Source organism: Nuphar pumila, chromosome 4 (assembly GCF_984573655.1).
Source record: "Nuphar pumila chromosome 4, dmNupPumi1.hap1.1, whole genome shotgun sequence".
Taxonomy (NCBI): domain Eukaryota; kingdom Viridiplantae; phylum Streptophyta; class Magnoliopsida; order Nymphaeales; family Nymphaeaceae; genus Nuphar; species Nuphar pumila.
In genome coordinates this window covers 36,766,400-36,791,859 of record NC_143252.1, presented here as the reverse complement: position 1 = coordinate 36,791,859, position 25,460 = coordinate 36,766,400, and the positions used below count along the sequence as shown (strand labels likewise).

Genomic DNA, 25,460 nt, shown 5'->3' with positions numbered 1-25,460 from the left:
TGCTCCAACCCTTGATCTTATGGATTATAAAATTTATAAAAACAAGAGTGTTATTCCCTATATTGTTTTGGGATGAAGGCGTAGTTGTTGTTGTTGTTGTTGTGAAGAGTGTTATTCCCTATGATTGTAAGAACAAAGGGCACCCTGACCCTCATATATCCTGAAACTCCCAGATTTTGGGTATTCCAGAACAACCAAAATCCATTTGTTCTTGAAATTTGAAGAACCTTGGGTGCTCTACATCCTTAAATTCTAGGGTTTTTTGAAGCACCAAGATTCTTGGTCTTCATGAAAGCAATTAAAATCTGTTTTCCCTGGAAATTTAGAAAATCCAAGGCCTTCTAAACCCCAAAACTCTAGGGTTTTCTAAAGCACCCAATTTCTTGGTCATTCTAAATCCATGCAAATCTAGTTTTTCTTTGAAATTGAGAGAATCCAAGGGCTTTCTATGTAATCAAATACAAGAGTGCACAATATGAAGACCACAAAGGGTTACACACTTACAAGATGGCACACAAATACAAAGCCACTTAAGGCAATACAAAAGAGCCACTATGGGCTGATACAAGATCACAATGGGCAGCATAGTCACTGTCCAATAAAGTGGCAATAAAACACCAATAAAAATAAATATTTTATTGATTTGAATGCTTAAGAGAAGCATGTCCAAAAGATGGGCCAAGGGCCCATATCTATGTCAATGTCACATGGACACTCCACATAGGTAGCTGTACCCATGTCGACACAGTAGAACATGTGAAATCTTCTGTCTTGGAGTGTGTGCACTGTGTTAGAGAAGAAGAAAGAGAAAAAAAAGGAAACAATAGAAGTCGTGTTCTCCTAGGCACGCCCCTCGTTCCTTTTAATATAATTGCTTCTATGGCAAATTTACACAACTTCCCTCAATACAAATACAATAATACATGTAAACATGGACAAATATACCCCTACTCTATAATACATAACACATATTAACATATTCTAACACTCCCCCTCAAACTGTACAGGGTTCTTGAAGAACCATGAATAATTTGCATTTTAAAAACCAATGTCTCAAAGAGGAGAGTGGCTTGGTCAACAAATTTGCTACTTGATCTTCACCTCTAAGAAAGAGTGGATGAATCTCTTGACTATCAACCTTTTCTCTAACAAAATGCTGATCCATCTCCACATGTTTAATTTTTTCATGTTGAACTGGATTGGTAGCAATAGCTATAGCACTCCTGTTATCACAAAACAATGTGCTTTCGAAAGCCTTCGATGAAGGCTGTATAACAGGTGTCTGGTCCACAAAATTTCTGTTTTCACGGCTGCCATCACTTTATATTCAACTTCAGTACGTCAGTGAGCTATCGTTTTTTGCTTTCTACTTGCCTAAGAAACTAGATGTGATCCTAGAAAAACAACATAACCTGTAAATGACCTTCTAGTGGATGGATCACTAGCCCAATCCATATTTGAGTATGCCAGCGCAACTAATTCCATATCAGCAACCTTTCATCCTGAGGAATGCATCTTGTAAATAAGCCCATAATGTATTGTGCCTTTAATACATCTAAGGATTCTTTTAGCTGCTTCCATATGGTTGATCTTGGGTGATTGCATAAAGCGTGAAATTTGGTTGACAGCAAATACTAAGTCAGGCCTAGTAAACGTAAGATATTGGAGAGCCCCCACTAGTCTTTTGATTTTTTTGGATTTTTAAGAAGGTAATCTCTTGGATCATCATCGGTTAGCTTCATGCTTACTGCAATGGGAATTGGCAATGGTTTACAATCTGGCATACCAATGCAGGAAAGAAGATTCATAGCATACTCTCTATGTCATAACCAAGGAGTTATTCGACTAATCAATTTCCACTCCAAGTACCTGAGAGGACCTAAATCCTTCATATGAAATCTTTTGCTGAGCATGTATTTAAGCTGAGGTATTCGCCCAGGTACCTATTTTTACAACATGATTGAATGTTTCATCAAAATCCAATCCATATTCTTGTGTATACCCTTTTGCAACTAATTTGACCTTATACCTCTCAATGCTACCATCCTCTCTATACTTAATTTTGTAAATCTATCTGCAGCCAACTATGTTTTTATCTAAAGGCCTGGGTACTACTTCCCAGGTTTCACATTCATGAAGTGCAGAAATTTCTTCATTCAATGCCTCTATCCACTTAGAATTATTCTTTGCTTCATGATAAAATCTTGGTTCTTGGTCAGAATCAATGGATAAAGCAAATGTTTGAAATTCTGTTGAAAAGGACTCAACTTACCCATCGTTGGAGTGGATGCCTTATTCTTTGAGACTTTTTAATCTGATTTGAATGAGGTGTCACCTGAGATGTCTGCAGTTTGAGAAGAATCTTCCAATGAAAAAGGATGGATTTTATCATGGTCTCGGGCTCACTAACTTCAGCCTGTTTACGTCTATGGTATACCTTGGGGTAATACTCGAAGACATTCCTGGTGGATTCTGAACCAACAGCTGAATCAGATTAAGATCTGTTATAATTTTCTTTAATGATGTCACTACTATCTCCTGCTTTTTTTGACTGATTATTTGTTGAAGCTACCTCATTGATAATATGTCTGTTCGGCCAAAAAAGCATGGATGATTTCAGGCATGGTTGGCAAGCCCAACAAGTCGACTCAGGAATTGCCCGAGTTGACCCGGATCGGACCCCAACTGGGTCACGATTTAGGATTGCCGATTCAACCCATTAAATATATATTTATCATGTATTTTATTATTTTAATGCATAATTCTTATATAAAGTCACTTTTTATGAATAATCTAATATTGTTCAATGAAAAAGTTAATAATCATGTATAATTATATGTTTTTGTAACTTATCTATTGACATATTAGCTTGAAGTTTAGTTATTTCCATGTCTTAGACATGGCTTACACTATAAAATATAGAGTCTTGACTCGTCCGAGTCACTGAGTCAACCCTCTGACCCAGTAGGGGTCCGATCCGGGCTCGAGTCGCAAGTTTGCCAACTATGATTTCAGTCAGGTCTATGCTGCTGCTGACAACATTATTATCATCAAATTCACCCTCATGAAACGTGACATGTCTGGATTAGCATTGATAACCTTTATATATCATCATTTCCCACAAATTTACATAATTGAGCCTTTGGAGAAAATTTGTCACGCATAGAATCATGAATGTGTACAAAACATCTGCTTCTGAAAATCATTAAGAGAGTAGTCAGGCTGCTGCCCATACAACATGAAGTAAGGAGAATTTCCATTGAGAGAGGTAAGAGGCGTGCAATTGATAAAAAATACAGCAGTATGAAAAGCTTCAGACCACAATCTTAATTTGGATAGGACAACTCACACTTGATCCCATTATCGTCTAAGTAATTAGAAAATGCCACAAATATATATTCACCACCATCATCACTACGGAAGCGTAAAATTTTATGAGAAAATTGGTTTTCAACAAGGATTTTGAATTTTTGGAAGACACATAATACCTCGTCTTCAGATTTTAAAAAATAGATTTAGGTGAATCGAGTGAAATCATAAAAAAAGTCACATAGTATCTAGATTTGGACAAGGATTGCACGGGTGTAGGACCCCAACATCAGAATGGATTAATTCTAAAAGAAATGGAGCTCTTTTATTAGAAGTACTAAAAGGGAGCTCATGACTCTTACAAACTTGACACTGAACCTTTAAACGACTTATTTTTCAAAAGAATAAGTCCCTTATTACATAGAATCTCAAGAAAGCCAGAATTGCAGTGACCCAATCGTTCGTGTCACAACATGACATCATCAATGAAGGAAATCACATTAGACACCAGAATTTGAAAACAACCGACAGGAGCTTCATTGATGACATTTTGACCTTCTCATCTTTTTCTTTCAATGAGGTTTTGATTCGTGTGAATATCCTTCACCGAGACATATGAAGAGGAAAAAGAAACACATGAATTAAATTGGTCGATTAGCTGAGATATGAAAACTAAATTACGACTTTACGAGTAATATTAGGAACAAGGAAAGTATTGGGAAGACATAAGGGACCAGAAGGACGGTGAACGGTGGCAGTTCCAATGTGAGTGATGGAGTGTGACTTTCCATTACCTGTGACAATTTTCCCTTTATCACAATACAAGACAAGATTAACGAGCTTACCTGTATCACCTATAGCATGGTGGGCAGCACCAGAATCAAGGAACCAGGGGCTCGACTGCGATATCTGAGAAGAAGAAGATGCAACAAAAGGAAGATTAGGATAAACTGTACATCTACAGTCCCTCCTTGGATGAGATACCGAGGGGGCTTCACACTCTCTTAGAGAGTCCTGGGGTAAGTGGGAGTTCTGGAGGAAGTGGGTTTCTCCAGGGGGAGTCCCACTTTGAAAGAGTCCCAGGAAGTTCTCTTTCTCTCTTTTGCGCAATCGGAAGAGTCCTGGGAAGTTCTCTTTCTCTCTTCTGCACAATCCTCAGCTGGGTGAGGTTGGATGAGGCAGATCCAGCTGGGCAGACCCGTTGCTCGGGTGGGTCCATAACAATTCACCCCTCTCAAACACACCTTATCCTCAAGGTAAGAGCTCCAAGGTGACCTCCTTGTCACCTTTGGGGTCAAACACTAGGCGCATGATTTCTCTTATGTGCTGACTCAATCTCCAACTTCTATGTGTGTGTGCATATTTGTAGGGTCGAACATTAGCCGACTTGGCCCTTGGCTCGTCGAACAACATGCCAAACTTCTAGAGCATGGCCTCCAAATCGTTTTGTGTCTCTACTAGGATTATGGGCACCCCACACTTTGCCATTATCACAAATATTTGTGACACACCCTCCCGAACCACCTTAGTGAGATGTTTCGACTCAGTCAAAGAAGCAGGTGTTCGTGAAGGGGCTCAAATCGACTCCTGATGAACTTCGTAGTCGGACTCCATAATCTTGTCCTTGAAGTTCCACTGAACAAAACCCAAGGATTTGAGCCACTTCATTCCTAAAACAATGTTCGCACCCTTAATCGAAAGTACATACATATCCATGGTCAGGATGGTTCTCTGGATCTCCAAACGAATTCCCGAACATAGAGTGGTGCATCTGAGTTTGCTACCGTTCCTGACTACTACCTCAAAAGGCTGCTGAGGGGAAGTCGCACGCCTGACTCTCTTAGCTGTCTAAGCACACACAAAGTTGTTCATCAAACCGGTATCTATTAACATAGAAATCACCAACTGACCGATTCTACCAGGTACCCTCATCATTTGGGGCACCTCCACGCCGGCTAGTGCGTGCTACGATATCTCTGAAACCTCTTCCAGTGCGTCATCACTTGCATCGGCCAACTCGGGATCACTGAGATCATCATCCTCGACCTCACTATCGACAATGTACATGTGCAAGAGCCTACACTTGTGGCCTAGGGCCCATATCTCATCGCGGTGATAACAGAGGCCCTTCTTGTGGTGCTCTGCCATGTATTCACTAGAGAGTCGTTTCACTTGTATCTTGGGTCTTGATTTGGACGCTTGACTAGGTGGTTGAGAGCGATCCACCTGGCCGTCTAACACAAGTTTATCCGTGACAGTTTCTCCTCAGCCACTCGTGCTAATTCGAAAGCCTGTATAAAAGATATAGGTATCACAACCTAAACATCAATTTGTAGGTTCGATTTAAGGCCCACAATAAAGGTCACAATCATCGACTCTTGAGACCACCCGGTGACGAGATTACTCAACCTCTCGAACTCTGCCTGGTGGTCGATAATGTTGCCTTGTTGGCGTATCTTGGACAATGAGACATGGTGATTGATGTAGGCAGAGGGGCCAAATCATATCACTAGGGCTTTGGAAAAGCCCTCCCAAGTAGGTGTCTCCAACTAGGACACCAACCAATGATACCAGCATATGGCATCTTCCTCGAGGCAAATCGAGACGAAGGCTACCCGATCCTCATCGAGCGTCCTAACAATATGAAAATATCGCTCAACCCGAAATAGCTAACTCATAGGGTCATCTCCGGCAAACTTAGGGAACTCTAGCTTTGGTTGTCGAGCCTAGTAGGGTCCATTTGAGGAACCCGAGGACTGACCGCTCGAGTTGGATTCCCCGTGACGATCGTGTTGTCCATTCAACTGGTTTCGGATATCCTCTACGATAATGAGTTACTGTTGGTATCGCTCATCCACTTTCCCGTTGAGCACTACCATAGTCTCTCTAAGAGCACTCACGTTCTGACTCATCGGCAATTTGACCATCCACTTTGACGGTCCGAGCATCAAATACGGTACGTAGTTCCCCTACTAACTCTTGGGACCTCGTCATGTCGCGGATTTCCAGATTGTGGAATCAAGAAGGGTATGAGCCCTTACTGCGTAGGATATGGATACAAAATAGAGTCACAGAATGGTATCGGTTGCACTGAGTGTGCACACGGTCGAGTAGACGTGGGGCTCCCACACACAAGACAGACGTCTCCGGCATAACGGTTGATCAGACACCCCCAAAAGTGTCTACGTTGAACCAAAATACGTATCTGGCTTGGTACAGACTAGAAAAAATCATTCACACGACTACGAAGCTGCCAAAAATGTCGTTCGGCTATACGAAAACCCAAAGACATGTCGGGGTATGGGGAATGTGACTGAATCCTTCGGATCCGGGCTACATTAGCGTAGAGCTGACCTAACACTCCACACGATAAAAATCCGACACAACGGATTTGAAAATTTTAACTTAGAATTTAATATGCACGTCGAATCGTACCTGAACGAAAACAGGAAGGACATGGGTCCTTGTTGCATCAATCGAGGCAATCTTTTGGTTGGTGTGGTTCGTAGGACGAACAACTCTGATACCAATTGATAGAACCCGATTCCCAGATGATCGACTCTATCGGTTTCAACCTTGCAAAGCATGATTCAGAACCTGAAAAGGACCTACACCTGGTGGGAACGAAAATCGAGGTAGAAGCGAGGGCACGGTTGGAAGGGGAGAATGAAACTTAGAGGTGACGGAGCAGAGTCTTTCCCTCAAGGAGAACTCATATATGATTATCAGAATAAAACTTAGAAGTTGAATTCAATAAATCTCATTAAAGAAAAAATGAATTATACATGCCTATTTATAGAACAAAAAGGAAGATTAGGGTAAACTGTACATCCACAGTCCCTCCCTGGATGGGATTCCAAGGGGGCGTCCCACTCTCTTAGAGAGTCCTGGGGTAAGTGGGAGTCCTGGAGGAAGTGGGATTCTCCAGGGGGTGTCCCACTCTGAGAGAGTCCTGGGAAGCTCTCTTTCTCTCTTCTGCTCAATCCCTAGCTGGAGTCCGCGGCTGGGCAGGTTTGGATGGGATGGATCCAGCTGGACGGACCCGGTGCTCAGGTGGGTCCGTAACATAGGGGCATTCTTGTCATCATCCGGTGATGGCCTCCTCTTCCTCACCTCCTCCTTTCTTGAACTCTACTGCCAGGTCAATGATGGAGATGGGGGTGCTTGGTGTTTGACTGCTCAAATTCCCCAGGCTGTTGTTTTTTTTAAGGGAGAAATGGGTGAAAGTTTCACCCTGAGAAATAGCCACGGGATGGGATCCATGACTCTCTCTCTCTCTCTACCCCCCCCCCCCCACCCACACCCCAATTTTTGAGTTAAAGTCCCTTGAAAACCAGGGATAATAAATTGTGTGTGTTTGATGCACACGTGGGACCCACTCAGAAATTGGAGGAAAATCCCACAACACAGAAAATCTTTGCAATCAAATGCCCCCTTGGAGGCAAAGCCAAATGGAGGAAATGTGACAAAAGATGTAGCTCACAATGTCCAGCACACATCTCATATCACATTGAGGTGAACTGCTGACCTTCTTTTTCAGCTTTTCAAAGCTAAAACATGTATGTGGAGATTTTGGAATCTGTTTAGTTCATATAATTGCAGAGCTTTTGGGATTGGTTTAGTTCAAAAATCATAGTTCCATATTTCAAATACAATTGGACAATCAAGTCTCAAACTCAAAAGTCCAAACCTTGGGCTGAACACCATAAGAGTTGATAATAGCAGGAATACTTTGTAGGTTGTATACGGTCAGTCAGAAATCAGAAGATGATTTTGTATAATGTCTTTGCATGTAACAATATTTAAACATGAATCATGATAGGTAATTCGTGCAAATGCCTATCTGCCAGGCTCGAAAGCAAAATTTGCAAGATATAATATCTCATGGGTTTGGCTGGAAAAATTTTCATCACTCGTGGTTCATGGTTCATAATTCATGATTCATGATATGGTCTTTTGCATGCTGATTAAGAGTCCAACTAGCCTGCAAAATAGAACATGTTCAACTGCATTTGAAGGTGTTTATTTGCACTTTGAACTTGAAGCATTGTTTAGATATTGGGAAATGAATATGGGAAGTTAGATGTGTTGAAACATAAAATTTTGGAAGCTTATGAAGGAATTAGAAGCATATCAAAGTGTCACATCAGGGAAGAAATAGCCAACAATGAGAAGCATATTTGAAAAACTAGGTACTGCAATAACTTGCACGGAATCAAGTTTCGATGTGGGGAGCAAGTTCTTGGTGAAGCATCAGGTAATCACAGTATAATTGTATAAAGTCTAAAGGTTTGTCCTCTAACAATTTTTTACTAGTTGCATATACATATTACACACATGCACATAATTATATAGTATATACATATATGTGATGTATTTATAAAACTCTGTGGACCTTTCCTTCAAAAACAAAAAGGAAACTTTGTAGACCTGTATCCATCTTTTAACGTACTGAGCTAGATACATAATGGTTAAAAAAACAGAAAGAAAAAAGGAAAATTGTTGAAGCCTACGCATACAGTAAATTCTGTTCAGAACAGATGCTCAACATGCATGGTTTCCAGCAAGATCTTTCTGACAGAAATGCATCATGGCACCTATCTTATCATCCTTTTCTTTCGGCTTCCTCTTTTCTCCTTCAGTTTACTCATGTATAAGACTTCATACTTATAGTACAAAAAACATTATATGAATGCAAAGGACTGAGTTAACTCTCTCTGTCATGTGTATGTGTGTGCATGTCCTTTTTTATATGCCATGGGAGTGTCTTTGAACATGCCAGTTAATTTTTTTTTTTGCAAATGTCCTATCTAATTCTAGATGTTTATATTTTTGAACAGGGTGTACTTTTAGGTTTATCGAACACTGCTGGTGTGCTAGCCGGTGTCTTTGGGACAGCAGCAACAGGCTACATTCTTCAAAATGGTTAGATTCATCTTAGTGATAAATGGAATTGAAAGCTAGTTACTATTAGCTTTTTCTTTTTAACAGATCAGTTTTTTCAGGATCATGGGATGATGTGTTCAACATATCAGTATGTCTGTATCTTGTTGGCACAGTTGTCTGGAATCTCTTCTCTACTGGGGAAAAGATCCTTGATTGATACAGACATCATAGGATCACTTTATGTACCTAACATCAGAACGAAGAAAATTATATAGAAGAGAAGGAATGGAAAATGTAAGTTATCCAACAGCCCATTCTATTGCCTTGAAGTTCTTGTCAAGATTTATTCCAAAGTCACAAAGATGATGATCTTGATATTATGCATGGTTGGCTTCTGACATGTAAGTAAGATGGTGATTGATACATGGCAGAAAGATGGTAGCTTTTTTTCTGGACTAACCAACTTGTTCTCATGGACATTTGTGTAAGGACATGCAAATTGATTGTTGCATACTGCTCCAACTAAATCAACTTCTTTAGAATACTGCCTACATTAAGAAACAAATTCTGTGGTGTTGTACTCCAAAAAGAAACTAAGGATGTGTCCTGGTGTCACCTTAAGAATAATAAAATTTTCAGTTTGAACTGATCAACTTGTTAAGGAAGCAAATTTGGATTCTTAATATTTGTTTTTGCTATGTTCCACAAACACTTCATTTGGCATGCATATCCCATGTCGGCATATCATAGCACCGGACATGATACCATAGACCTGAACACTTAATGGTGACAAGGTCAATGTCATTACCTTAACTTTATCTATGCCTTTTTATGATATTTTTTGTTTATTTTATATTTACTTGTGTGCTTCTTTTCTTTACAAATTTGCTGATTACAGTTTACTTCAATTTCAGTTTGGATTTATCATTTAATATTTTTAATCATTATTGATTCAGAATTGTATTCAAGAATTTGCACTTAAGATGATATTCGTGTTTTATCACTTTAGATTAAGGATTTTGAATTACATAATTATACACATTAAATAAATTATATATATATATATATATATACACACACACACACACACACACACACACGGTGGTAGTGCTAACCACTTCTCTAGCTAACTGGGTTTTTTCCATGTTTTCCTCAAACTTGACAGTACAGATGTTTTTGACATGGTCAGTTTACTAGGAAATGACATTTGGATCATGTTTTTTAGATAAAAAACATGATTTTGTAAGCCGTGAATATGTATAAAAATCTTAGACCATTGATCTTTGAACCTTATAAAAACCTACCTGTGTATCGGAATCAGATGATCCAAGAGCCAATTCCTATAAAATCAAGCATGTAGAGCACGTGTACGGTCAGATTTAGGAAAAAAATGAGAAAAACCCTTCAAAAGCCCGGTTAGCTAGAAAAGTGGTTTAGCAGCTACCACCTTCTCTCTCTCTCCCTATATATATATATATATATATATATATTAGGGGTGTCATTGGGTCGGGTTTGGTTTGGACCCAAGTGGACCAGATTTTTGGGTATGGTATCAGGTCCAGACCCAGGTCTAATCGGGTCCACTATAAGAAAAACCATACCCAGACCCGATAAGAACTACATGAACAAACCCGGACCATACCTGGTAAAACTATATTGTGGGTCTTAATCAGAACTCGGGTCGGGTCCGGTCTGGTATAAAATTTCACAAACTATACCCTGGTCCATGTATTAATCGGACCTTCGGGTCCGGGCCTGGGTCTTAATCGGGTCTTCTTATTTATCACCATACCCAGACCCTATAGGGTTTCGTTCGGGTCGGGTCGGGGTAAACCAGACCCGTTGACACCCCTAATATATATATATATATATATATATATATATATATATATATATATATATATATATATATATATGGTATGGTTGTGTCCCCTGCATCCTAGCTTCACAAAACTCGTGTCGTACAAACCATATTTGTATCATGTCCTGTACCCACGTCTGTATGGGACAGATTTTTTGAGTTTAATAGGATTTTGAGTATTCAATTTGTCCAACAATGACCTTATCAGCCATTGATCGCATAACTGTCAGCCATTGCACCATTTCCTCTGCATTTGGTTCTTGAGGTTTTCTGGGGTCCATGAAACTGTGTTGGTCCATGAAGTTTTCTGGGGAAACCAGTGTGATTGTGGAGATGTGGTCTTGGTGGTTATGGTTCATGGATGGGGGCAGGTTAACTGCAGATGCTGCTATAAGAAAACATGGATAAACCAAAATGAAGCTCACTTCCATTCTTCAAGCTGAACAGACATCAAGATGCAAGAAAGGCTAGGTTTTTTCTTTCTTTTTTTTTTTTTTTGATAGGCAAGCTGAGGCTTTTTATTTCACAAAGGAGACGATTCCAAACTAAATAACACGAGAACTGAAAAGTAATATAACTTCCTTTTGTATTCACCCTTATAGGCTGTCCCATAAATACTGAAAGATGAATCCTTTATCTATCCAAGATTTTCACAAATAAAATACTGACATGGATAATGTTGAAGAGAAACAAAAATGTCACTATGTAATTCAAAGTGTTAAAACATCATCACTTAAGTGAAAATTTTATGACTTCACCATCAATACGCTACAACCAACAAGTTGCTACTGTTGTACTTTTTATTGGTGATGGACAAATTTTTATGCTTAATTTTCTAAACATGTGAAGCTTGCAGCTTGTATAGATTCATGGCATTCTATGCACATCACTATTTTCTATTGATGAAAGCATGCTTAAGATTGACTGGTTGGCTTTGGAAGAGTTTTCTAGGCAATTTGATAATTAATGCCCTTATGGTTGGGGTGGTCATAAAAGGTTGGGTTCATTGATGATACAGTAAAACCATGATTAGTGCTCCAAACTGAAACACTTTAATCGACAATGGGAATCTGATATAGTTTTACTTGGGTTCAATGTGTAAATATAAATGGAAAAGTAATCTCTGTGTTGTTGGCAATGCAGTATAGCACCACATTTGAGGATCCAATGATGAAGTACTAGTTGAAATGTAATAATGAAGAAACTGGATTAGTTCTTGTACTAATGTTTGTGGACATTAAGAGAAAATGATTCCATTGTCGTACAGATTAATTATGATCAGGACACCTCTTTGAATTTTGAGTTGTGATCTGTCTGTGTGAGCATCTGGGTACATCTACTGTATTCTTGAAAGAACATAATCTGGATCATGCCATATCTAATGCTTTCAATTTAAACTCTGTGAATATTTCCTTCGGTAGATTTTGCATTTTGTTTACCAGACCCCATGTAGTTGGGATAGCACTTGATGCTGATGGTGAGGTTTTTGGATTTTGTTTATGGCAGTTGCATGTTAAAGATCAAAAAGATGTTTGTGGTGTTAACTCAGAATGTGAATATGGTTTTTCTTGGCCTACTAAATATGAAATGGGCTCTTGCAGTCATTGCTCTGTGGCACAACCAGCAGACAGATAGGCCTCAAGACCTGGAATTTTTTATCATCTGGGGTGCTTGAGGGTGAGGTCAATCAGCAGGGTAAAGTCATCCACTGTAAGATCTTGTGAATGTTACAAGGTATATATTTAGCTGTTTGCCCCATATATCACAAGTACAAGCTGCGTTCTTTTCGCAAAATTTTCAACTGATTCTACGTAAAAGAACATAATTCTGGGATTTTAGAATCAGGCCCTTCTGCTGTTGGTGCTCATGTAATATTGTATTAATTTATTTTTGCTATTTTTGTGTATTATTGTATATCAATTTTATTATTCTCATACCACATCAAAGAGCTCTGGTTGGTTATTGCTTTTTCTGCTAGCCTGTTGTTATTAAGTTTAATCCTTAAGCAAGTGGGTTGGGCCTGAATATGCTAGTGGCAAGTTCTTTTCGAGTCAATGGAAGCTTTCTATAAGAGTGCATGTATTATATTAAAGACAATGATTGTGGCTTCATGCCATCACTTGCTTTCTTTCCCTGATGATTATCTGTTCATTTTCTAAACCAGATTATATCCCTTTTTATTTTCAAATTGATCATGAGTGGCGTGGTACATGGATGTTCTAGAAGTTCTTAAAATGCAGGTTGACCGCAATTCATTTAGGATTTCAGTTTTGCTCTTTTGAATTGTCCCAATGGAAAATGACTGCACTGTACGACAAAAATAACATGTTTATGAAAATGCTCCACAATTTACCAAATCCGTCGAATAGACAATATTGCAGGTTCTTATTTTTTTTTATCGCTTTTACTCCTCGTAGGTGCAAATTTCTGATTTTAACACATCCTGACACTCAAATAATACACCCACGAAACTCCTCAAAAAATCATATTTGAGGTTGCAAAATTTAAAAAAGACTGTGAAATTTCAAACAATTTGCGAAACTTGTCACGAGTTTCACAATGCATGTTTCAAAAATCCTTTCTAGTGTTGTGAAAGTTCGTATCTTATGAAATTTAGAACAATTATCACACTGGTATTGTGAAATTCCTTTTTGTTGTGAAATTCTCTACGCATAGTATAAAAGCAAAGCTAGGGTTTTACAAAAACTAGGTTTTATGTGGTCCTCAATCAGTAACAATTTGTGGTCATTTTTTCATGGCCAAGCATTGGCGACATTTTATCAGCAAAAAATCATTGATGTCGAGTTTTTTCGATAAGGGTATCTTATGGTATGGGTGAGATAGAAAATCAAATCCACAGTCAGTGTTTGATCACGTAGTATGGGTGAGATATCCAACATTCTTGAGGCTATCCGTTCTAATAAACTATGATAGTTAAATAGATATGTTTTCTCCCTATCAACACAAAGTTGATGTATCACACAGTCAATGTTTGATCATGTGGTATGGGTGGAATACTTTGTTTTCTTCTAATCAAAGATGCAGTGAGAACCAACATTCTTGTGAAAGAATGAAATGAATGCAATGTATAAGCGACTTCATTTTGTGAAAGATTGAAATGAATGCGATGTATGAACAACTTCATTTTGTAAAAGAATGAAATAAATACAATATATGAATAACTTCATTTTGTGAAAGAATGAGATCAATGCAATATATAAGCGACTTTATTTTGTGAAAAATGAAATGAATGCAATGTATGAGCGACTTCATTTTTTAAAGTGCATGCTTCATTTCTCAACCCTTTTTTTGCATCCTGATGCCTTGTTTTCGCAAACCCTGAATTTTGGCCCACTTCAACATTTTTTTTAGTGAATCTTCTGTAAAAAGAATTTTGAGATTTCGTAAAAAAAAAAGATTTTTGCAATACCAACATGATGTGATTAAGAAATTTCACAATATCGAAGCAATTTTTTTTTCTAATTTTAAAAAAGTAAACTGAAATTTGCATATACCTTATGAAATTCCTTCTTGATACGAAAATCATCACTTACATAACATGTTCATTCCATATTATATACATATTATATACAATTGATTCTAATAAACAAATCAATCACTTGTTACATAAAAATACATATCAAACAAAAAACATGATAAAAAAACTTTATTCTCTGTTATATACATAATTTATTCTTCTTTTATATAAATAATTTATCCTACTAAAAAAGCAAGAATCAAACAACTTTATTCTTTATTACATATACACAATTCATTCTCCTCAAAAAACAAAAAGCAAACTTTAATTTTCTTTGCCGCAAGCGCAATGGTCGCCTTCATCGACTTTTATCCACAATCGCATGTGCATCCTTCGGCTTAGACTCTTCGTTGCCACAAACTAACTTGTAATACAACATTAAACTAAATAAGTAATTGAATAAAAGAAGCATAATATTGAAAAAATATTATGTAAACTACAAAAAAACATGTCATATACTATTAAGTAAGTGCATTAAATACTCATATATTAATTTTTAATCATGTTTTCGCTTGATATGGCCAAGCTCGTAACATACAATGCACATGTATGACACCACTCCTTGTGTTCCGCTCTCCATCTCTTCACTTTTGGTAGCTCTGCTTTCTTAATTGACATTGGTGGTAAGACAAAATAAGGGTTGGAGGAGTGATGTGTGGGACATTATCAGCTATCAGATAAAATTGATAAGTACCATATGCAACTCGATTTGATTCAATTGTATAGAATTTGTCGTAGTAATTATTTAGAAGATTTCCCTCGTACAAAATGCATGCAATGGCATGCTCACGAGGAATCTTGCTAACCTACCATTCTTTACGAGAGCATTACATACTCTCAAGATCAATATAGTAGTCGTGCTTTCACTCATGGGCTTCGTAACGATGGTGGAGGCAATGCACTACTACCATGCGTAGCTTTTATGCTTTTATTTGACGCTCTTTAATCTTTATAATTACCTTAGGCACTACAATGTCAGTCATTTTCTCTCGATTAGTCTTTTTCTCGTAAAGTTTTAACAACATTAGATGCAACTTCTCAATAAGTGAGATTAAGGGCTTACACTACAAGAAAGTCGTGGATTAGCGATGGACGATATCCATCGCTAATCCGTCGCTAAACTGTTTAGCGATGGATTGGTGACGGATTAACGATAGATATCGTTCATCGCAAATTTTTGCTCGCTAATTAGCGCCAAAATTATCTGTCATTACTTCCGTCGTTAATTTGCGATAGATTAGTGACAGACAGTATCCGTCGCCAAATTTTAAAAAAAAATAAAAAAAAGTGCTCCCTGTCGGGCGGTATTTCGGTAGCAATAAGCCAGACTTGTATCGCACCCGACAGGCATTACAAAGGGACTGCCCGTCCTTCGATATCTGCAATGCCGTCCTTCGTGAATCGGTGCGCTCTTCGGCATCACTATCCTCTGTGAATCGGCGCGCTCTTCGGCGTCGCCGTCCTCCAACAATTGGACGCTCTGCCTCATCGTCATCATCTGTGAACCGGCACACTCTCCGGTGTCGTTGTTCTCTAGCAACCGAACACTCTGCCTCGTCGCCGTCCTCTGTGAACCGGCACACTCTCCGTCGTCGTCGTCCTCTAGCAACCGAACAGTCTGCCTCGTCACCGTCCTCTGTGAACCGATGCGCTCTTCGACGTTGTCATCCTCCAGCAACCGGCCCCTCTGCCTCGTCGTCATCCTCCGTGAACCAGCACACTCTCCGGCATTGCCATTCTCCAGCAACCGTCTGCTCTGCCTCGTCGCCGTACTTCAATATCATTCGTTCGGAAGTCGGTTTAAATCACTCGGTCGGTTTAAATATCGAACGGGGAGAGAGGGCAAATTTCACGCTCTTGATGGGCGGTTTAAATAAAAAATTAGCGACGGATTTAGCGAGGGAATTCGTCGCTAATTTGTTTTTCTTCTATTGACAAGTAGCGATGAAAAATTGGAGTCGCTATTCCGTCTCTAAGTAGTGACGGATTAGCGATAACATTTTTGCATCGCTAATCCGTCGCTACTTAGCGACGGATTCAGGATGAAAGTTTTTTCTAGCTAATTTGTCGTAAATTTGCGACGAAAAAAATCCGTCACAAATTTCCGTCGCTAATTAACATTTTTCTTGTAGTGTTATCACGTATAGAGAGAATGCACAAATTAAAGTACTCTGCTACATTAGAGGTTAAACACCCATACCTTCTAGCGAAAAAATATATGTTAGCCTAATGTATCTATTTTATCTTATCAGCAACATATTTGAATGTTTCTTCACTTTGCTCACAGATCTTTGAAATATAAAAATGATACTATCGTCTCATGGGTGTTTTGGCGGTGCACCATCAATATGCACTAAGTAGTGCACCAAATTTTTTCAAAAAGTTCTCAGTCAAGTGCTTTATGCAATATCTATAATGATAGTTACACCATGTGCGAGAAACAATATACGAAAGTCCTTTTTACCTATCTAAGATAATTGTCAACTATTATTTAATTTTAAGCTTATTATCATCATAGATATTTATTTAGTTCTTCAAATACCTTAAAAAAACATTTTATGACTTTTTCAACTCCTTATTTACTACTTCAAATGCTAAAAGAAATATATTACAATAAGCATCGATAGTGTTGATAGACAACAAAATACCCATGCATTTTTCTTTTAGGAAGATGCCGTCTACCATAAGAAGTGAAGGGCATCCTTTGACAAACCCCTCGATGCATGGTCAGAAGTATAGAAACATGTATATAAATCTATTGTCCATATCAGTCTCAATAAACGCTACTGATCCAGGGTTAGCCATCATCAAATGATGACAATAAGCAGGAAGCATCATGAAGGACTCCTCGGATGAACCATATTGCACCAGCATAGTCAATTCACGTCTAGGCCATGCTTGCTTGTAAGAAACCTCCATACCTACATCGCGACTAAGGTTGTTCATAATTTCTCTTGAAGTCTTCTTCAGGTTAACGTGTAAGCATCCATGAATAACACGTGAAATCTACTTCAAATTCTTTTTTCTTGCAATAAGGTTGCTCACTGATCCACCACATGTATGCTTGCTTTGATATATCTTCACTTTAAAGAACGTTGCTTCGCACATCTTTGTGTAGTGGATCTTCTAGGGGCAATCTACCATAGTTCTTAGGTTCTTTTTCATACATATGAGTGCGATTCTGTTAATACAATTCCTCACAAATTTTGTTTTAAGGTTATTCCTAACCACGCGATCTCTCAAAAACTTACTACACTACTTAAGATTAGTAAACCTTTTATTGCAAGCAATTTCACAATTTCGTTATCGCTTGACTGTGTTGATAGGTATTGAAAATGTTTTCATTCATTAAGTTTTTTGTTGTGTAACTCATCATACAATTGAGAAGCCTCTGCATCAATTATTTTCAATTGCTCTTCGTTAAATGAGAACTCGTTCATTAAAAATCAATGGTTTGGCTTCTCAATGTCATTAGCGTATCGTTCTCACTCACCAATACTTGTTCTAATTCATTATTAATTTGGTCATCCCTATCGTTTCTGAGTCTGACTCAATGAACATGGTATATTCATAATCATCGCTATAGATGCAAGTACAAAATGATTGATCGATTGCACATAGTAAATCAAAACACGCTGTATCTATGACTCTCTTTGCTTTAAAAAATTCAACATTTCTGCATTTTCAACTCTTAAGATTAACAAAAAAAAATAACACCTCCAATTCAAGCATAAATTATAAAGAGCTTCATACTTTACCCAGATTTGTCATCTGCATTAGAAGGTTGAGTGTCATACAATATTCTGCGATGAAGATCAACAACACTGGTTTGTCTAAGTGGTTTCATATCGTTTGCAATAATCCTCACAATCATTAACTATTGAGAATGATGAGATGTTCGTTAGAGGAATGAGATCAATAACTGGTGGTTGATATTGATGTACATTATCCACAAAATTTTCATCATTTCATTATTGTACATCAAGATTCTTACTTAATGTTTAACTATGCATCCTCAACTTGTTTAATTTTACATACATTGTCAATTCATGTAATTTTACTAGCAACTAAGTAAATATTGTCTTTATATAACATTGACTAAACATGATGGTTGTTCAAGAGATGTATTCAGACATTTTTACCATCTAATTTTGAAGTGCACTTATACTAGAGGACTATTAACTCTTCCATAGTGATGAATGTGTTGAGTTTTACTTTAATAAAGGTGTTGATTGTATGTGTTAACATGGTGGCCATGCATGATGATTATGATTATGATGATGTTGGTGGTCCTTGAGGTTTATGTAGCATATGACACATTAATGAATATTGGCAAGAACAGTTTGATAAATGGTGCCGATGACATAGTGACAAAAGTTAAAAACTCATTTTTTCGGTAGTAAAAAAACTCATGAGATTTTGTTTTTTTTTTAAAATCTCTCATTTTCTTGGCAAAATCTGGGCAATAAAAAATGTGTAAAAATAATTTTCATAAGAAAATATAAATAAAATGTTTAAAAATAAAAAAAAACATGTTTTTTTCATGATAAATAGCCATTAAAAATGTAAATATTGACTTTAAATTGCGATCTTTGTGTTTTGCAAAAAAATTGTGATATTTTGACTATATAGTGAAAAAATTCCGTTTTAACTTTCAGTTAATTTCTCGTGATCTTTGTCATTGCGGCAGATGGTGGTGTGATATGATGATGGTCCTCGTGGTTGTGGACTCATATGATGGACATTCATTAATGGAGATGTGGTGGGTGTGATGGCAGGACATAAATAATGTGGTGTTGTGGTTGGCACATGGTCACATGATTCACATGATGATGGACCCTGGTTTACTGTGATGATGATTCTATATAGTGATGACAGTGTATATAGTTACCACACGATGATGTTGATATCGTGGTGGGTCCAGCACGTAATAACGTGATAGCGATGGCAATGTGCAATGGCCTCTCCACAACATGATTCCAGCTAGCTATGTGGCAGAATCATTACTGAAATAATAAGAGCCCCTCTCCAAAGTTCACAAGTAGTTTGGTTATTCTTGCGTGAGACAAGACAACGACATGATCATGGATTTATGGTTCTGCTCCAAGACGCACCCCCCCCCCCCCACCCCCACCCAAAAAAAAAAAAACAGAGATATATAAAAGAACGACTCTTTTCCTATCTAGAAATCAATGTTTCTTGGGTATCTATAGCCTGAAAGTGTAGTACTTTCAGAGGACGCTCTGACACCCGCCCCTAGAAAAGAAAAAAACGTGTCCGGCGAGTAGCGTACAGAAATTCGGCAGATTACCCGTTTCTAACCACCTACCTCATCTCTCTCTCTCTCTCCAGAGATCTCCTTATATTAAAAAGACAGATCAGGACCCAAAACCGATTCGACCCACCTGGTTGGAAGTCCAAGCTATGAGTTTCGTTGGTTGATAATGTTATTCAAAAGATAAATGCATACTTGATTGAGACCGTCTCCTGTCACAATTTGACAAAAAGATACCTCACCATTCTAAGCCGTTCATGAAGGGGCCAACTATCAATACTGGCAATTTTGACCCGACTTTTGCTAAAGTATGTTTGGGCAGCATCAGTGGAAGTGCGACCGAGATCATGAACTCCAATCCGATGCTTTTACTGCCAGTTGGAAACGGCTGAGTTCGTGAACTTGGTCATGTTTCATCTTTGATGACCAACCCGAGGTAGAGCATGTTGAACGAAACTGAGACATGTAGGCCTTTATAAACCACTTTTCGGTTCATTCCCTAAACCGACTCGAGCTTAGCTGGTGGTTTGTAACAATAATGCTTGCTCACAGATGAGTAAAAGTTTCAAGAAAAGGATACCTATCAGACTATCTTTTCTTTTCTTTTTTTGTTTCACGTCAAGAAACCCGTATCGTTGGTTCACATTTGTGCGTTCAACCGAACGACGACCATCGTGAGGGCCAACCATCTATAATTTCCCAACCACCCTCTCTACATTTCACAAAAGGAGAAACCTCAAAGCTGAAAACCTTCACTCAATCTCCCTGCAGAAGAATCGTCACCAACATACGGAAGATAACACACAGTACTCCCCCACTCCTCTCACCTCTCTTATATACCTCCCAACCCGACCCCCCACATCACCATCACCCAAATTCTCAAAACAAACTACCTCTTTCCTTCCTCCTGCAAGTGTTCATTTACACACTTCATGATACACTAGAGAGATAGGTATAAGGCAACAGTTGGGCAGCGATGGAGGTGTTGACAGTGGTCCCCTTGATCATGATAGCCATCTCTTCCTACTTCCTCTGGTTCATTTCTCTGAACCGGATGCTTTCCGGCCCCCGGGTGTGGCCGCTAGTCGGGAGCTTGCCGGGGCTAATCCGGAACGCGTCGCGCATGCACGACTGGATCGCCGATAACCTGAAGAAGACGAGCTTCGCTACCTACCAGACCTGCATATGTGCGGTGCCGTTCTTAGCTCGGAAGCAAGGCCTGGTAACAGTCACCTGCAACCCCAAGAACTTGGAGCACATACTCAAGCTCCGGTTCGACAACTACCCGAAGGGCCCGACATGGCAGGTGGCGTTCCACGATCTTCTCGGGGAGGGGATCTTCAACAGCGACGGCGAGACGTGGCTGGTGCAGCGGAAGACGGCCGCGCTCGAGTTCACCACCCGGACTCTCCGGCAGGCCATGGCTAGGTGGGTGAGCCGATCTATAAAGCACCGGCTGTGGTGCATCCTCGAATCTGCACAGTGCAGGAAAAGTGCAGTTGATGTCCAGGACATTCTGCTCCGTTTAACCTTTGATAACATATGCGGTCTTGCCTTCGGCAAGGATCCGCAGACGTTATCGCTGGAACTTCCGGAGAATCCCTTCTGCGCTGCCTTCGACCGCGCCACCGAAGCCGCTCTGCAACGCTTTCTCTTCCCCGAGTTCATATGGAAGGTGAAGAAGAGCCTGGGAATAGGCACTGAGGTAACGTTGAAGGAGAGCGTTAAGATCGTGGAGACCTATCTCTCGGAAATAATTGCAGAAAGGAAGGAATCCATTGTGGCTCAGAAAGGGACCGGGGCGGCCGCACACGATGATCTCCTCTCGCGGTTCATGAAGAAGAAGGACGGCTACGGCAAGGCTTACTCAAATGCAGCTCTCCGGCAGATAGCACTGAATTTCGTCCTTGCAGGTCGGGACACTTCCTCGGTGGCGCTCAGCTGGTTCTTCTACCTTGTCATGCAGAATCCAAGGGTTGAAGACAAGATTATCGCCGAGATCTCCGGTGTGCTCTCTCAGACACGGGGGAAGGATCTGGCCGAGTGGACGAAGGAGCCGCTCACCTTCGATGAAGTCGACCGGTTGGTGTACCTGAAAGCTGCATTATCGGAGACGCTCCGGCTATACCCATCGGTGCCACAGGACTTCAAGTACGTGCTCAACGACGACGTGTTGCCTGACGGAACGATGGTTCCGGCCGGATCGTCTGTCACGTACTCGATATACTCAGTGGGGAGGATGGAGTGGATTTGGGGGGAGGATTGCCTGGAATTCCGGCCGGAACGGTGGCTATCGAAGAACGGTGACAAGTACGAGCCGCCGCAGGACCCGTTCAAGTTCGTGTCGTTCAATGGCGGGCCGAGGATCTGCCTCGGCAAGGAGCTCGCCTACCTGCAGATGAAATCGATAGCTGCTGCAGTCTTGCTCCGCCACCGACTCTCTTTGGTCCCCGGCCACCAGGTGGTGCAGAAGATGTCACTCACTCTCTTCATGAAACATGGTCTGAAGGTACACGTAAGCCCTAGGAAGCTTGCATGCTGATTGGTTGGTTGCTTTACTGTTGCCGTTACCCTCCGGGGGGGTCCTCTTGCAATGATTTGTGTTCCTGATAAATGTTGCTTTCTAGCTTTCAGGGTGGTCGTGGGCCTCACCCGAGGTTTTCTCTAGCTTCGGCGAGGCTTCCTTGTCATTAAAAAAAACTTTGTTGTCTCTATGTGTATATGCATGAAAATTTATTAGAATGTTGCAATATGTACGTGAGGGGGCTCATTATTGTGTATGCATTAGGATTTCTTGGCAGGATGATATCTAATGAAAATGATGGTTTGTTGATTAAGAAGGAACTCTGTTGTTTGTGCATCCTATCTTTATGATCTGGTAATTGTTTCAGACCTTGTGGATCAGGCTGATAAAGCTGACCTTCTTGCAGCAGGGTGAATTAGTAAGGCTAGGTCAGCTTGACCTAGTCTTGGTTGTTCAGATGTAAAACAAATCCTTGTTGCCTAGGCTTGTTGAACTACCCTTTTGACCAAAATATACTCAAAAGTGTATGGTCTTTATGTTTTCCTGACATGGAATTCTTGGAAGGATTTACTATATGTTTTAGGTAGTGAAAAGAATATGTATACATATTATTAGTATTTATTTTTATAACAAGAAACTGCAACTGGCAGGAAAACCTGCTTGAGCCTGCTATACCTATGGTCATCATACCAGTGGCGTAAAACTTCAAAGCTATGACCCCCATCTCCACCTACGATGGACATCCACTTACACAAAAAAGATTAACACTCGTGAAAATCTAACCTTGACTGCCTGTCTAGCGGCCAAGACCCCACCCACTACGCTGACTCCTCTTGGGGACATATCATTATTTGATTGTTCTCTCTTACTTGAAGCATGTATCATTTTATGCTTGCATATTTATGAAAATTTAAGCCATTGATTTTCAAGCTTTAAAAGATCCTAATTGGATGATCCAGGAGTTTGTTTCTATAAAACCATGCATCTAGATCGCATTTATATGGTAAAATTTTAGAAAAAAAAACTATGCAAATCATATTTTAGTTACCCTTGAATCTAGAAAAACTGTAACATGGAAACTAACAAAATATGAAAACTGGTACGAACCAAGATTTTCATAGTTTTCTTTTGCAAATCTAACCCTGCATATGCATTCCGTGTGATCCATTTGCTTGGAATCGACTAATGGATCATTGTAATCGGAACAAGAAATGTAATTTTTTATGCTTACATATTTACAAAAATTCTAAGCAGATGATGTAATCTGAATATAGTATCTTGTGTTTGCAAGTCTTTAATTTTAGTAATACTCTTATGTAAGGATATAAAATGCATAACTAATTACAAGACAATAATTGAGACATCCCAACAAATTGTGTATATAAGAGGATGAGAAGTAGATTGCCAACTATGTTTTTGGAAGGTTGTCTAATAGTCTTTGTCTAAGGTTACAAAGTTAGCTTTGCTTTCAATACACTGTTAAAACTTGATTGCTGAAATTGTTGTCTATCAAATGTTACATTACATCCTCTAATATTCGTTAACACATTTCTCGAGCATGCAATTTTAAGAATTATTAGCTGATTTTTTACACAAATTAGGTTTGAAGAAAAAAGTTTTGAAAGTAGGGTGATGCCTGCACTGCACCTGTAAAAATGCAAATTTTTATGTATATAAGCAATAGTAGCAACATTTTTGCCTGGCTGCTATTGCTAACAATAACTGCCACATCCGAATGGTTGCTATTGCTATAGCACTTATTGCTAATAACAATAACAGCCACTTCTGCTATGGCTGTTCTAGAGAGCAATAGGGATGACACTTTTATCCCTGCTATTACTTTATAGCAGCCACATTAACATGGCTGTTGTTGTTATAGCAGCCACTTTAACCATGACCCTTATAGATAACCATGACCCTTATAGATTAATAGCAACGACACTTTTGTCTCTGCTATTCTATGTCACAGGGATTCAGCTAGCAGGGTGCCGCACCCGCGTCGACGCGACTCGACGCGGGTGCGTGTGCGGCACCGGGTGCGGTCAACCCTATCCTGGATGCATTGACCGCACCCAGGATCATTTAGGTCCATTCTTGTTTTGGATTTTTTTTTTTAAAAAAAATTGCCCAAATGGGCTGCGATTTTTTAAAAAAAAAAAGTAATGCTGACAGCAGCTGTCAGCTGCAGCAGCTGACCCCCTTTATATATATATATATATATATATATATATATATATATATATATATATATATATATATATATATATATATATATATATATATATATATATTACATTTTTGCCCTTGCCGCACCCCCGCACCCGGGTTTTTTGGAAGTGCCGAATCCCCGCACCCGCAATCGCACCCGCACCCGCACCCATGTGACATAGCTGCTATTGCTAACAATAGCAACCACATAAAAACTGCTTGCTATTGCTAATAATGACAACCACTTGTAAAGTCACTACTATTGCTAACTATAACAACCACTTCTAAAGTCCACGTGACTACTTAGGATGTCGCTGTTAATTGGGGTGGTTGTTGTTGGCTGAATCAATAACAGACACTCTGGGAAAGTGGCTACTAATAGTGCTATCAATAGTAATGACCCAATTTTCTGGCAAATAAAGAGCAACAAAAGTCAGGTATATGTAGCCAAAAATGTCGCATTTAGTCAATAACAATGACATTTTTACTAATAGCAGCCACAAATGTTGTTGCTAAAGCTCCTTGTCCTTCTAGTCTCCACGTCATGTTTGAGTACTTGCACCATAAATGTTTTCCAAGTCCAGGTTCACCGTGTCCATCTCCATGTCGGCATCTTGCATCTCTAGACCATCCTCTCGATGAGACTGTGTTCTAAGGTTCTAGCCGGCTAGAGATGGCTTCTCTCACTTCTTTGCCTGCTTTTCAACTCTATCTTTTGTTGGTGGTGCCTACTGGAGTATACCTTTTCTGTTTCTGCGAACATTGCTCACTGTCCTCACCTCCTCTATTGTCTCTTCCAGGATTTCCTGTTGTAACACTCGTCTCTAGCTGTCGAGGGTTACTTAGAGCTTCTTCTCAC

General features: G+C 39.3%; 1 protein-coding gene and 1 pseudogene across 4 annotated transcripts in view; both read left to right on the top strand.

Annotated features, from left to right (window-relative positions):
* Nucleotides 1–12,992, top strand: part of LOC149840008 (sodium-dependent phosphate transport protein 1, chloroplastic-like) — a 56,913-nt gene extending 43,921 nt beyond the window's left edge. For 2 of the 4 annotated variants that reach the window (XM_090002972.1, XM_090002969.1), the window contains 3 exons: nucleotides 9,150–9,234; nucleotides 9,315–9,489; nucleotides 12,658–12,992. In XM_090002972.1, the coding sequence (XP_089859098.1) occupies nucleotides 9,150–9,234; nucleotides 9,315–9,412 (183 nt within the window). In that variant the 3' untranslated portion in view covers nucleotides 9,413–9,489; nucleotides 12,658–12,992. Of the gene's footprint in view, nucleotides 1–9,149; nucleotides 9,235–9,314; nucleotides 9,490–12,199; nucleotides 12,458–12,562 lie in introns of those variants that run through there. The other 2 variants (XM_090002970.1, XM_090002971.1) reach the window with 2 other exon arrangements.
* Nucleotides 12,993–20,845: 7,853 nt separating this feature from the next.
* Nucleotides 20,846–22,606, top strand: LOC149840007 (cytochrome P450 86A22 pseudogene; annotated as a pseudogene).
* The last annotated feature ends 2,854 nt before the right edge of the window (nucleotides 22,607–25,460 follow it).